Below are 13,801 nucleotides of genomic sequence, written 5' to 3'. Positions count from 1 at the left end.
TGGTGGAGGGTATGGGGTTATAGGGATGGATATGGGTTATAGGGTTATAGGGTTATAGGGATGGGATATAGGGATGGATATGGGGTGGGTATGGGGTTATAGGGATGGATATGGGTTATAGGGTTATAGGGTTATAGGGATGGGATATAGGGATGGATATGGGGTGGGTATGGGGTTATAGGGATGGATATGGGTTATAGGGTTATAGGGTTATAGGGATGGGATATAGGGATGGATATGGGGTGGGTATGGGGTTATAGGGATGGATATGGGTTATAGGGTTATAGGGTTATAGGGATGGGATATAGGGATGGATATGGGGTGGGTATGGGGTTATAGGGATGGATATGGGTTATAGGGTTATAGGGTTATAGGGATGGGATATAGGGATGGATATGGGGTGGGTATGGGGTTATAGGGATGGATATGGGTTATAGGGTTATAGGGTTATAGGGATGGGATATAGGGATGGATATGGGGTGGGTATGGGGTTATAGGGATGGATATGGGTTATAGGGTTATAGGGTTATAGGGATGGGATATAGGGATGGATATGGGGTGGGTATGGGGTTATAGGGATGGATATGGGTTATAGGGTTATAGGGTTATAGGGATGGGATATAGGGATGGATATGGGGTGGGTATGGGGTTATAGGGATGGATATGGGTTATAGGGTTATAGGGTTATAGGGATGGGATATAGGGATGGATATGGGGTGGGTATGGGGTTATAGGGATGGATATGGGTTATAGGGTTATAGGGTTATAGGGATGGGATATAGGGATGGATATGGGGTGGGTATGGGGTTATAGGGATGGATATGGGTTATAGGGTTATAGGGTTATAGGGATGGGATATAGGGATGGATATGGGGTGGGTATGGGGTTATAGGGATGGATATGGGTTATAGGGTTATAGGGTTATAGGGATGGGATATAGGGATGGATATGGGGTGGGTATGGGGTTATAGGGATGGATATGGGTTATAGGGTTATAGGGTTATAGGGATGGGATATAGGGATGGATATGGGGTGGGTATGGGGTTATAGGGATGGATATGGGTTATAGGGTTATAGGGTTATAGGGATGGGATATAGGGATGGATATGGGGTGGGTATGGGGTTATAGGGATGGATATGGGTTATAGGGTTATAGGGTTATAGGGATGGGATATAGGGATGGATATGGGGTGGGTATGGGGTTATAGGGATGGATATGGGTTATAGGGTTATAGGGTTATAGGGATGGGATATAGGGATGGATATGGGGTGGGTATGGGGTTATAGGGATGGATATGGGTTATAGGGTTATAGGGTTATAGGGATGGGATATAGGGATGGATATGGGGTGGGTATGGGGTTATAGGGATGGATATGGGTTATAGGGTTATAGGGTTATAGGGATGGGATATAGGGATGGATATGGGGTGGGTATGGGGTTATAGGGATGGATATGGGTTATAGGGTTATAGGGTTATAGGGATGGGATATAGGGATGGATATGGGGTGGGTATGGGGTTATAGGGATGGATATGGGTTATAGGGTTATAGGGTTATAGGGATGGGATATAGGGATGGATATGGGGTGGGTATGGGGTTATAGGGATGGATATGGGTTATAGGGTTATAGGGTTATAGGGATGGGATATAGGGATGGATATGGGGTGGGTATGGGGTTATAGGGATGGATAGGTTATGGGTTATAGGGTTATAGGGTATAGGGATATAGGGATGGATATGGGGTGGGTATGGGGTTATAGGGATGGATATGGGTTATAGGGTTATAGGGTTATAGGGATGGGATATAGGGATGGATATGGGGTGGGTATGGGGTTATAGGGATGGATATGGGTTATAGGGTTATAGGGTTATAGGGATGGGATATAGGGATGGATATGGGGTGGGTATGGGGTTATAGGGATGGATATGGGTTATAGGGTTATAGGGTTATAGGGATGGGATATAGGGATGGATATGGGGTGGGTATGGGGTTATAGGGATGGATATGGGTTATAGGGTTATAGGGTTATAGGGATGGGATATAGGGATGGATATGGGGGTGGGTATGGGGTTATAGGGATGGATATGGGTTATAGGGTTATAGGGTTATAGGGATGGGATATAGGGATGGATATGGGGTGGGTATGGGGTTATAGGGATGGATATGGGTTATAGGGTTATAGGGTTATAGGGATGGGATATAGGGATGGATATGGGGTGGGTATGGGGTTATAGGGATGGATATGGGTTATAGGGTTATAGGGTTATAGGGATGGGATATAGGGATGGATATGGGGTGGGTATGGGGTTATAGGGATGGATATGGGTTATAGGGACAGATATGGGTTATAGGGATGGGATATAGGGATGGATATGGGGTGGGTATGGGGTTATAGGGATGGATATGGGTTATAGGGTTATAGGGTTATAGGGATGGGATATAGGGATGGATATGGGGTGGGTATGGGGTTATAGGGATGGATATGGGTTATAGGGACAGATATGGGTTATAGGGATGGGATATAGGGATGGATATGGGGTGGGTATGGGGTTATAGGGATGGATATGGGTTATAGGGTTATAGGGTTATAGGGATGGGATATAGGGATGGATATGGGGTGGGTATGGGGTTATAGGGATGGATATGGGTTATAGGGTTATAGGGTTATAGGGATGGGATATAGGGATGGATATGGGGTGGGTATGGGGTTATAGGGATGGATATGGGTTATAGGGTTATAGGGTTATAGGGATGGGATATAGGGATGGATATGGGGTGGGTATGTGGTTATAGGGATGGATATGGGTTATAGGGACAGATATGGGTTATAGGGATGGGATATAGGGATGGATATGGGGTGGGTATGGGGTTATAGGGATGGATATGGGTTATAGGGTTATAGGGTTATAGGGATGGGATATAGGGATGGATATGGGGTGGGTATGGGGTTATAGGGATGGATATGGGTTATAGGGTTATAGGGTTATAGGGATGGGATATAGGGATGGATATGGGGTGGGTATGTGGTTATAGGGATGGATATGGGTTATAGGGACAGATATGGGTTATAGGGATGGGATATAGGGATGGATATGGGGTGGGTATGGGGTTATAGGGATGGATATGGGTTATAGGGTTATAGGGTTATAGGGATGGGATATAGGGATGGATATGGGGTGGGTATGTGGTTATAGGGATGGATATGGGTTATAGGGACAGATATGGGTTATAGGGATGGGATATAGGGATGGATATGGGGTGGGTATGGGGTTATAGGGATGGATATGGGTTATAGGGTTATAGGGTTATAGGGATGGGATATAGGGATGGATATGGGGTGGGTATGGGGTTATAGGGATGGATATGGGTTATAGGGACAGATATGGGTTATAGGGACGGATATGGGGTTATAGGGACGGATATGGGGTGTCCCATTGAGGTTATAGGGTCGGGAAATGGGGTGTCCCATTGAGGTTATAGGGTCAGGATATGGGGTGTCCCATTGAGTTTATAGGGTCGGGATATGGGGTGTCCCATTGAGGTTATAGGGTCGGGATATGGGGTGTCCCATTGAGGTTATAGGGACGGATATGGGGTGTCCCATTGAGGTCCATCCTACCTGACCACCTCGGGCAGGTTGTGGTTGATGGAGAAGATCCCGTTCCTCATCGGGGACGACACCGGGACTTGTTTGATGATGACGTTGTCGGGGGTCTGTGGGGTCAGTATGGGAACAAGGGGTCAATATGGGAACAAGGGGTCAATATAGGAACCAAGGGGTCAATATGGAAACAAGGGGTCAATATAGGATCCAAGGGGTCAATATGGGATCCAAGGGGTCAATATGGGAACAAGGGGTCAATATGGGAACCAATGGGTCAATATGGAAACAAGGGGTCAATATGGGATCCAAGGGGTCAATATAGGAACCAAGGGGTCAATATGGGATCCAAGGGGTCAATATGGGAACAAGGGGTCAATATGGGATCCAAGAGGTCAATATGGGAACCAAGGGGTCAATATGGGAACCAAGGGGTCAATATGGGAACCAAGGGGTCGATATGGGAATGAAGGGGTCAATATGGGAACCAAGGGATCAATATGGGAACCAAGAGGTCAATATGGGAATGAAGGGGTCAGTATGGGAACCAAGGGGTCAATATAGGATCCAAGGAGTCAATATGGGATTCAATAGGTCAATATGGGATCCAAGGGGTCAATATGGGAACCATGGGACACCTATAGTGTCACCCACGTTTTGGGGTCACCCACCTTGACCTCCACAATCACCGTCTTCAACAGCGGCTCCATGAAGTGATTGACGGCAAAGAGACGGCAGAGAACTGAGAGGGGACAGAGGGGGGACAACATGGAAACTAGGGGGACAACATGGGGACAACATGGACAACAGGGGGACACCATGGGGACATCGTATAGGGGACACCATGGGGACAGCATGGACACCATGAGGACACCATATAGGGGACACTATGGGGACATCATATAGGGGACACCATGGGGACATCGTATAGGGGACACCATGGGGACACCATATAGGGGACACCATGGGGACATCATGGAGGGACACCATGGGGACAACATGGACACTATGGGGACATCATATAGGGGACACCATGGGGACAGCATGGACACTATGGGGACATCATATAGGGGACACCATGGGGATATCATGGACACCATGGGGACAACATAGACACCATTAGGACACCATGGGGACATCATGGACACCATGGGGACACCATGAGGACATCATATAGGGGACACCATGGGGAAAACATGGACACTATGAGGACATCATATTGGGGACACTATGGGGACAACATGGACACCATGGGGACACCATGGGGACACCATGGGGACATCATGGAGGGACACCATGGGGACATCATATAGGGGACACCATGAGGACAACATATAAGGGACACCATGAGGACATCATATAGGGGACACCATGGGGACAACATGGACACCATGGGGACATCATATAGGGGACACCATGGGGGCAACATGGACACCATGGGGACATCATATTGGGGACACCATGGGGACATGATGGACATCATGGGGACAACATGGAGGGACACCATGGGGACATCATATAGGGGACACCATGAGGACATCATATAGGGGACACCATGAGGATATCATATAGGGGACACCATGGGGACAACATGGACACCATGGGGACATGATGGACACCATGGGGACATGATGGAGGACAGCCCCAGCTGAAGCCCTGACCCCAATAAAGGGTATAAAGAGGATGGCCGCCATCTTGGGATCCAATGTGTCCCCATGTGGGGGATGGAACTCAATGGGGACGTCGTGGGATGGACCCCAAATGGGTTTGGGGAACCAGTGTTTCCCTGTGTAGGTGTAGGACCTCAATGGGGACGTCTATGGAAGACCCCAAAAGGAACTACAGACCTCCATAGGGGATACAGAGAGGGTGACCCCAAACAGGTCCTGGACCCCAATGGGGACCTTATGGGGTGGGCCCAAAATGGGTTCTGGACTCTAATATGGCCCCATTGAAGAGCTGGGCCCCAATGGGGACATCATGGGGTGGTCCCACAATGGGTCTTAGACCCCAATATGGACCCATTTGAGCTCTGGGCCCCAATGGGGTCAGCATTGGAAGACCCTAAAATGGGTTCTGAACCCCAGTATGTCCCAGTGTGGGTGATGGACCTCAATGGGGACGTCAATGGAAGACCCCAAAAGGAACTCCGGACCTCCATAGGGGATACAGAGAGGGTGACCCCAACAGGTTCTGGACCCCAATGGGGACCTTATGGGGTGACCCCATAGATGGCCCCTATATGACAAGGTCAGCCTCCCCCACACGTACCCGTAGAGCCGGGGGTGTAGATGGGTTTGTCGGTCTGCAGGAAGATGTGGCCGCTCTGCAGTGACACCAGCAGCACCTTCTCCAACGTCACCTGTCCAACACGAGCCACCACCGACACAAAGTGCTTCCCCGCCACCGGGGGGAGCAGGTTCGAGGGGACCTGTGGGGACAATGGGGGGGATATGGGGTCAGGATGGGGATGGGGGCAGCATGGGGGGCTGTGGGGGGTTGTTCCCATAGAGAGCAAGGAAAACAAAATGGCGTCCCCAGAGAGCTCAAGGAAACAAAATGGCGTCCCCACAGAGCCCAAAGAAACCAAAATGGCCTCCTCAGAGACCCTAAAGACTCCAAAATGGCGTCCCCAAAGACCCCAAAGATCCCAAAATGGACACAGAGACCCCAAGGACCCCAAAATGGCGTCCCCAGAGAGCTCAAGGAAAACAAAATGGTGTCCCCAGAGACCCCAATGAAAACAAAATGGCGTCCCCAGAGACCCCAAAGACCCCAAAATGGCGTCCCAAAGACCCCAAAGATCCCAAAATGGACACAGAGACCCCAAGGACCCCAAAATGGCGTCCCCAGAGAGCTCAAGGAAAACAAAATGGTGTCCCCAGAGACCCCAATGAAAACAAAATGGCGTCCCCAGAGACCCCAAAGACCCCAAAATGGCGTCCCAAAGACCCCAAAGATCCCAAAATGGACACAGAGACCCCAAGGACCCCAAAATGGCGTCCCCAGAGAGCTCAAGGAAAACAAAATGGTGTCCTCAGAGACCCCAAAGAAAACAAAATGGCGTCCCAAAGACCCCAAAATGGTGTCCCCAGAGACCCCAAGGAAAACAAAATGGCGTCCTCAGAGACCCCAAAGAAAACAAAATGTCCTCAGAGACCCTAAAATGGCGTCCCCACAGAGCCCAAAGACCCTAAAATGTCTACAGAGACCCCAAGGACCCCAAAATGGCGTCCCCACAGAGCCCAAAGACCCCAAAATGGTGTCCCAAAGACCCCAAAATGGCATCCCCAGAGAGCCCAAAGACCACAAAATGGCGTCCCCACGGAGCCTAAAGACCCCAAAATGGCGTCCCAAAGACCCCAAAATGGCGTCCCAAAGACCCCAAGGAAAACAAAATGGCGTCCCCACAGAGCCCAAGGAAAACAAAATGTCCACAGAGATCCCAAAATGGCGTCCCCAGAGACCCCAAAGGCCCTAAAATGTCTACAGGGAACCCCAACCCCACAGAGCCCAAGGAAAACAAAATGGCGTCCCCACAGAGCCCAAGGAAACCAAATGTTGTCCCCACAGACCCCAAAGACCCTAAAATGTCTACAGAGACCCCAAGGACCCCAAAATGGCGTCCCCAGAGACCCCAAGTACCACAAAATGGCGTCCCCACAGAGCCTAAAGACCCCAAAATGGCGTCCCAAAGACCCCAAAATGGCGTCCCAAAGACCCCAAAAGGGTGTCCCCAAAGACCCCAAAATGGCGTCCCAAAGACCCCAAAATGGTGTCCCCAAAGACCCCAAAATGGCGTCCCAAAGACCCCAAAATGGTGTCCTCAGAGACTCCAAAGACCCCAAAATGGCGTCCCCACGGAGCCTAAAGACCCCAAAATGGCATCCCATAAAAACCCCAAAATGGCGTCCCCACAGAGCCCAAGGAAAACAAAATGGCGTCCCCAGAGACCCCAAAGACCCTAAAATGTTTACAGAGACCCCAAGGACCCCAAAACGGCGTTCCCACAGAGCCCAAGTACCCCAAAATGTTTGGAGTGATAGGGTTGGGATTGGGGTTAGATTTAGGGTTAGGGTTTAGGTTGGAGTTATAGGGTTTAGGATTGGATTTGGGGTTGGGGTTTAGGTTGGAGTTATAGGGTTGGGGTTGTAGTTATAGGGTTGGGGTTATAGGGTTGGGGCTGTAGTTATAGGGTTGGGGCTGTAGTTATAGGGCTGGGGTTGTAGTTATAGGGTTGGGGTTGTAGTTATAGGGTTGTAGTTCTAGGGTTGGGGCTGTAGTTGTAGGGCTGTAGTTATAGGGTTGGGGCTGTAGTTATAGGGTTGTAGTTCTAGGGTTGGGGCTGTAGTTGTAGGGCTGTAGTTCTAGGGTTGTAGTTATAGGGCTGTAGTTCTAGGGTTGGGGCTGTAGTTATAGGATTGGGGTTGTAGGGTTGTGGCTGTATTTATAGGGTTGGGGTTGTAGTTATAGGGTTGTAGTTATAGGGTTGTAGTTATAGGGTTGGGGCTGTAGTTCTAGGGCTGTAGTTATAGGGTTGTAGTTATAGGTTGTAGTTATAGGGTTGTAGTCTAGGGCTGTATTTATAGGGCTGTAGTTCTAGGGCTGTAGTTTTCGGGTTGTGGCTGTAGTTATAGGGTTGGGGCTGTAGTTATAGGGTTGTAGTTCTAGGGTTGTAGTTGTAGGGCTGTAGTTATAGGGCTGTAGTTATAGGGTTGTAGTTCTAGGGTTGTAGTTCTAGGGCTGTAGTTATAGGGTTGTAGTTATAGGGTTGAGGCTGTAGTTCTAGGGCTGTAGTTCTAGGGCTGTAGTTATAGGGTTGGGGTTGTACTTATAGGGTTGTAGTTATAGGGCTGTAGTTTTAGGGTAGTAGTTATGGGCTGTAGTTATAGGGCTGTAGTTTTAGGGTTGTAGTTATGGGCTGTAGTTATAGGGCTGTAGTTCTAGGGCTGTAGTTATAGTGTTGTAGTTATAGGGCTGTAGTTCTAGGGCTGTAGTTATGGGCTGTAGTTATAGCGTTGTAGTTATAGGGTTGTAGTTATAGGGCTGTAGTTATAGGGTTGTAGTTATAGGGTTGTAGTTATGGGCTGTAGTTATAGGGTTGTAGTTATAGGGTTGTAGTTCTAGGGCTGTAGTTATAGGGTTGGGGTTGTAGTTATAGGGCTGTAGTTATAGGGCTGTAGATATAGGGCTGTAGTTATAGGGCTGTAGTTATGGGCTGTAGTTATAGCGTTGTAGTTATAGGGTTGTAGTTATAGGGCTGTAGTTCTAGGGCTGTAGTTCTAGGGCTGTAGTTATAGGGTTGTACTTATAGGGCTGTAGTTATGGGGTTGTTGTTGTAGGGCTGTAGTTCTAGGGCTGTAGTTATAGGGTTGTGGCTGTATTTATAGGGTTGGGGTTGTAGGGTTGTGGCTGTAGTTCTAGGGTTGGGGTTGTCGGGTTGTGGCTGTAGTTATAGGGTTGGGGTTGTAGGGTTGGGGCTGTAGTTATAGGGTTGTAGTTATAGGGTTGTAGTTATAGGTTGTAGTTATAGGGTTGTAGTTATAGGGCTGTATTTATACGGCTGTAGTTCTAGGGCTGTAGTTTTCGGGTTGTGGCTGTAGTTATAGGGTTGGGGCTGTAGTTATAGGGTTGTAGTTATAGGGCTGTAGTTCTAGGGCTGTAGTTGTCGGGTTGTGGCTGTAGTTATAGGGTTGGAGTTGTAGTTATAGGGTTGTAGTTATAGGGTTGTAGTTATAGGCCTGTAGTTGTAGGGCTGTAGTTCTCGGGTTGTGGCTGTAGTTATAGGGTTGGGGCTGTAGTTATAGGGTTGTAGTTATAGGGCTGTAGTTATAGGGCTGTAGTTATGGGCTGTAGTTGTCGGGTTGTGGCTGTAGTTCTAGGGTTGGGGTTGTCGGGTTGTGTCTGTAGTTATGGGCTGTAGTTGTCGGGTTGTGTCTGTAGTTCTGTGGGCCCTGAGTCCCGTGTTGTGCCGTACCTTGATGGGGACACTCAGCATCATCCCGTCGTTGGGGTTGAGCTGCTTCCGCAGCTGGAACAAAACCTTCTTCTTCTGGGGAAAATCCTGCACCACGACGTTGGTGTCGGTGACGGACGAGAGACCGGGAGCTTCCAGCACCAACAGCTCCTCCGTGTCCAACCGCAGCACGGCCGGCGTCACCAGCGTCACCCTGTGGGGTGAGGGGGAATGGGATGGAAACACTATGGGGCAATGGGGGGTATGGGATGGAAACACTATAGGGCTATGGGGGGGTATGGGATGGAAACACTATGGGGCAATGGGGGGTATGGGATGGAAACACTATGGGGCAATGGGGGTGTATGGGATGGAAACACTATGGGGCAATGGGGGGTATGGGATGGAAACACTATAGGGCAATGGGGGGTATGGGATGGAAACACTATAGGGCTATGGGGGTATATGGGATGGAAACCATATAGGGCTATGGGGGGTATGGGATGGAAACACTATGGGGCAATGGGGGTGTATGGGATGGAAACACTATGGGGCAATGGGGGGTATGGGATGGAAACCATATAGGGCAATGGTCACCCCATGGGGTCAATGGGGGTATATGGGATGGTAACCCTATAGGGCAATGGGGGGTGTATGGGATGGAAACACTATAGGGGCAATGGTCACCCTATGGGGCAAGGGGGGTATATGGGATGGAAACCCTATAGGGGCAATGGTCACCCTATGGGGTCAATGGGGGGTATATGGGATGGAAACCATATAGGGCAATGGGGGTATATGGGATGGAAACCATATAGGGCAGTGGGGGTATATGGGATGGAAACACTATGGGGCAATGGGGGTGTATGGGATGGAAACACTATGGGGCAATGGGGGTGTATGGGATGGAAACACTATAGGGCAATGGGGGTATATGGGATGGAAACACTATAGGGCAATGGGGGTATATGGGATGGAAACACTATAGGGCAATGGGGGTGTATGGGATGGAAACACTATAGGGCAATGGTCACCCTATGGGGCAAGGGGGGGTATATGGGATGGAAACACTATAGGGCAATGGGGGGTGTATGGGATGGAAACACTATGGGGCAATGGGGGGTGTATGGGATGGAAACCATATAGGGGCAATGGTCACCCTATAGGGTCAATGGGGGATATATGGGATGGTAACCCTATAGGGCAATGGGGGGTGTATGGGATGGAAACCATATAGGGCAATGGGGGTATATGGGACGGAAACCCTATAGGGGCAATGGTCACCCTATGGGGTCAATGGGGGGTATATGGGATGGAAACACTATAGGGCAATGGTCACCCTATAGGGTCAATGGGGGGCGTTTGGGATGGTCACCCTATAGGAGCAATGGGGGGTATATGGGATGGATACCCTATAGGGCAATGGTCACCCTATAGGGTCAATGGGGGGTGTATGGGATGGAAACCCTATAGGGCAATGGGGGGTATTTGGGATGGAAACACTATAGGGCAATGGGGGGTGTATGGGATGGAAACCATATAGGGGCAATGGTCACCCTATGGGGTCAATGGGGGGTATATGGGATGGAAACACTATAGGGCAATGGTCACCTATAGGGTCAATGGGGGGCATTGGGGATGGAAACCCTATAGGGGCAATGGTCACCCTATGGGGCAAGGGGGGGTATATGGGATGGATAACCTATAGGGCAATGGTCACCCTATGGGGTCAATGGGGGGTATATGGGATGGAAACCATATAGGGCAATGGTCACCCTATAGGGGCAATGGGGGTATATGGGATGGAAACCCTATAGGGCAATGGTCACCCTATGGGGCAAGGGGGGGTGTATGGGATGGAAACACTATAGGGGCAATGGGGGGTGTATGGGATGGAAACCCTATAGGGCAATGGGGGGTATATATGATGGAAACCCTATAGGGGCAATGGTCACCCTATGGGGTCAATGGGGGGCGTTTGGGATGGTCACCCTATAGGAGCAATGGGGGGTATACGGGATGGATACCCTATAGGGCAATGGTCACCCTATGAGGTCAATGGGGGGCGTTGGGGATGGAAACCCTATAGGGGCAATGGGGGGTATTTGGGATGGTCACCCTATAGGGGCAATGGGGGGCGTTTGGGATGGGTATCCAGACCCCAAAACCTCAGAGAGCCCATGGTCACCCTATAGGGTCAATAGGGTGTATATGGGATGGATATCCAGACCCCAAAACCCAATACAGCCCTATAACCCCCTTTGCAGCCCTATAACCCCAACAGCAGTGGGAGCCCATGTGGGATCCTATTGGTGTCGGTTCCTATAGGTGGAGGGTCCCATAGGGAAGGGGGGGTCCCATAGGTGGGGGGTCCCAGAGGTGGGGGGGGATCCTATAGGTGGAGGGTGGGGGTCCCATGGGTGGGGGGGGGTCCCAGAGATTGTTTAGGGTCCCATAGGTGGGGGGGGGATCCTATAGGTGGGGAAGGGTCCCATAAGTGGGGGGTGGGGATCCCATGGGTGGGGGGGGGGTCCTATAGGTGGGGGGGCGTCCCATGGGTGGGGGGGGGGGGGTCCCATAGATTGTTTAGGGTCCCATAGGTGGGGGGGGACCCATAGGTGGGGGGGGGACCCATAGGTGAGAAAGGGTCCTAGAGGGGGGGGGGATCCTATAGGTGGGGGGTGGGGGTCCTATAGGTGGGGGGGGTCCCATAGGTTGTTTAGGGTCCCAGAGGTGGGGGGTGGGGGGTCTCATAGGTGTGGGTTGGCCCCATAGGTGGGGGGGGGGTCCCATAGGTGGGGGGATCCTATAGGTGAGGGGTGGGGGGTCCCATGGGTGGGGGGGGGGGGGTCCTATAGGTGGGGGGGGGGTCCCACAGGTTGTTTAGGGTCCCATATGTGGGGGGTCCCATGTGTGGGGTTTGGGGTCGCTACTCACATCTGTGCCGCTGTGGGGTCGGGCTGCATCAGCTGCAGGCAGAGCAGGAGGGGCAGCAGCCCCATAGCGCTGTGGGGTCGGGGGGTGGGGGGTTTAGGGGGGCTCTATGGGGCTTCTATGGGGGTTTTATGGGGTTGGGGGGTTTATGGGGTTTCTATGGGGTCTCTATGGGGCTTCTATGGGGTTTCTATGGGGTTGGGGGGTTTTATGGGGTCTCTATGGGTTTTCTATGGGGTTTGGGGTTTCTATGGGGCTTCTAAGGGGTTTGGGGTTTTTATGGGGTTTCTATGGGGTCTCTATGGGGTTTCTATAGGGCTTTTATGGGGTTTCTATGGGGTTTCTATGGGGTCTCTATGGGGTCTCTATGGGGTTTGGGGTTTCTATGGGGTCTCTATGGGGTTTCTATGGGGTTTGGGGTCTCTATGGGGTCTCTATGGGGTTTCTATGGGGTTTGGGGGTTTCTATGGGGTTTCTATGGGGTTTCTATGGGGTTTGGGGTTATTATAGGGTGGGGGAGAGGAAGAGAAAGCAAGGATAAGGGGTGTGTGTGGGGGTTCCCTTTATAGGGTCAGAGCTGGTTAATGGGTAACCCTATAAGCAGATCAATAGGGTCAAGCACCCAGCGTCACCCATAGCAGCACCCAGCCAACGGGGTCCCCCATAGGGGATAACGGGATCGGAATCCGCCTCTATAGGGCTCATAGGGTCGGGGTTTGCCCTATAAGGGGGGTTGATAATAGGGTGGGATCCTCATTGACCCTATTAACCCACCCCCCCCGCCCCTATTTGGGGTTATGGGGCGGAGCTGCCCGGATCTATGGGGCATTCCGGGAAGGCAGCTGGCGGGCGGCCATATTGCAACAGCTTATGGGGTCAAGGTGAGGGGGGAGGGGGGTTATAGGGTGGGGGAGGGGGGATATAGGGTGGGGGAGGGGGGATATAGGGTCACCGCTGTCTCCTTATGGGGGATGGGGGGGGTTATAGGATCAAGGCCGGGAGCCCATAGTTGGGTTCTTCCTTGGTTCTATGGGGGAATGGCTGACCTTGGTTTGTAGGGTCGCGTTGCGGTGACCCCAATGATACGGTGACCCCATAGCAGTGGGATGGGGGGGGATATGGGGTATTGGGGGCCGTTTGGGGCCTTGGGGTTTATGGGGTCACCGCAAAGGGTGGGGCCCTGGCATCAAAATGGGGTGGACTATATGGGACATAGGGGGCACCTCGACCCCAAAGGACACAAAGGACCCCATATCCAACAGCTAGATCCCATAAGACCAGGATGTGACCCCATATCCAACACCCCGAC

General features: G+C 51.1%; 1 protein-coding gene across 1 annotated transcript in view; it reads right to left on the bottom strand.

Moving 5' to 3' along the window:
• The window catches only part of LOC140264883 (complement C3-like), a 51,238-nt gene extending 37,640 nt beyond the window's left edge, over window positions 1–13,598 (bottom strand). The window contains exons 1-6 of the mRNA XM_072360778.1: window positions 13,539–13,598; window positions 12,496–12,564; window positions 9,580–9,772; window positions 5,874–6,033; window positions 4,274–4,344; window positions 3,626–3,715 (exon numbers count right to left, since the gene is read on the bottom strand). Coding sequence (XP_072216879.1) covers window positions 3,626–3,715; window positions 4,274–4,344; window positions 5,874–6,033; window positions 9,580–9,772; window positions 12,496–12,560 — 579 coding nt within the window. The 5' untranslated portion in view covers window positions 12,561–12,564; window positions 13,539–13,598. The remainder of the gene's footprint in view (window positions 1–3,625; window positions 3,716–4,273; window positions 4,345–5,873; window positions 6,034–9,579; window positions 9,773–12,495; window positions 12,565–13,538) is intronic.
• Between the last annotated feature and the right edge of the window lie 203 nt (window positions 13,599–13,801).

The sequence above is a fragment of the Excalfactoria chinensis genome, unplaced genomic scaffold (assembly GCF_039878825.1).
Source record: "Excalfactoria chinensis isolate bCotChi1 unplaced genomic scaffold, bCotChi1.hap2 Scaffold_331, whole genome shotgun sequence".
NCBI lineage: Eukaryota > Metazoa > Chordata > Aves > Galliformes > Phasianidae > Excalfactoria > Excalfactoria chinensis.
Note: the sequence above shows the minus strand (reverse complement) of the source record. Positions and strands in the feature narration are given on the sequence as shown.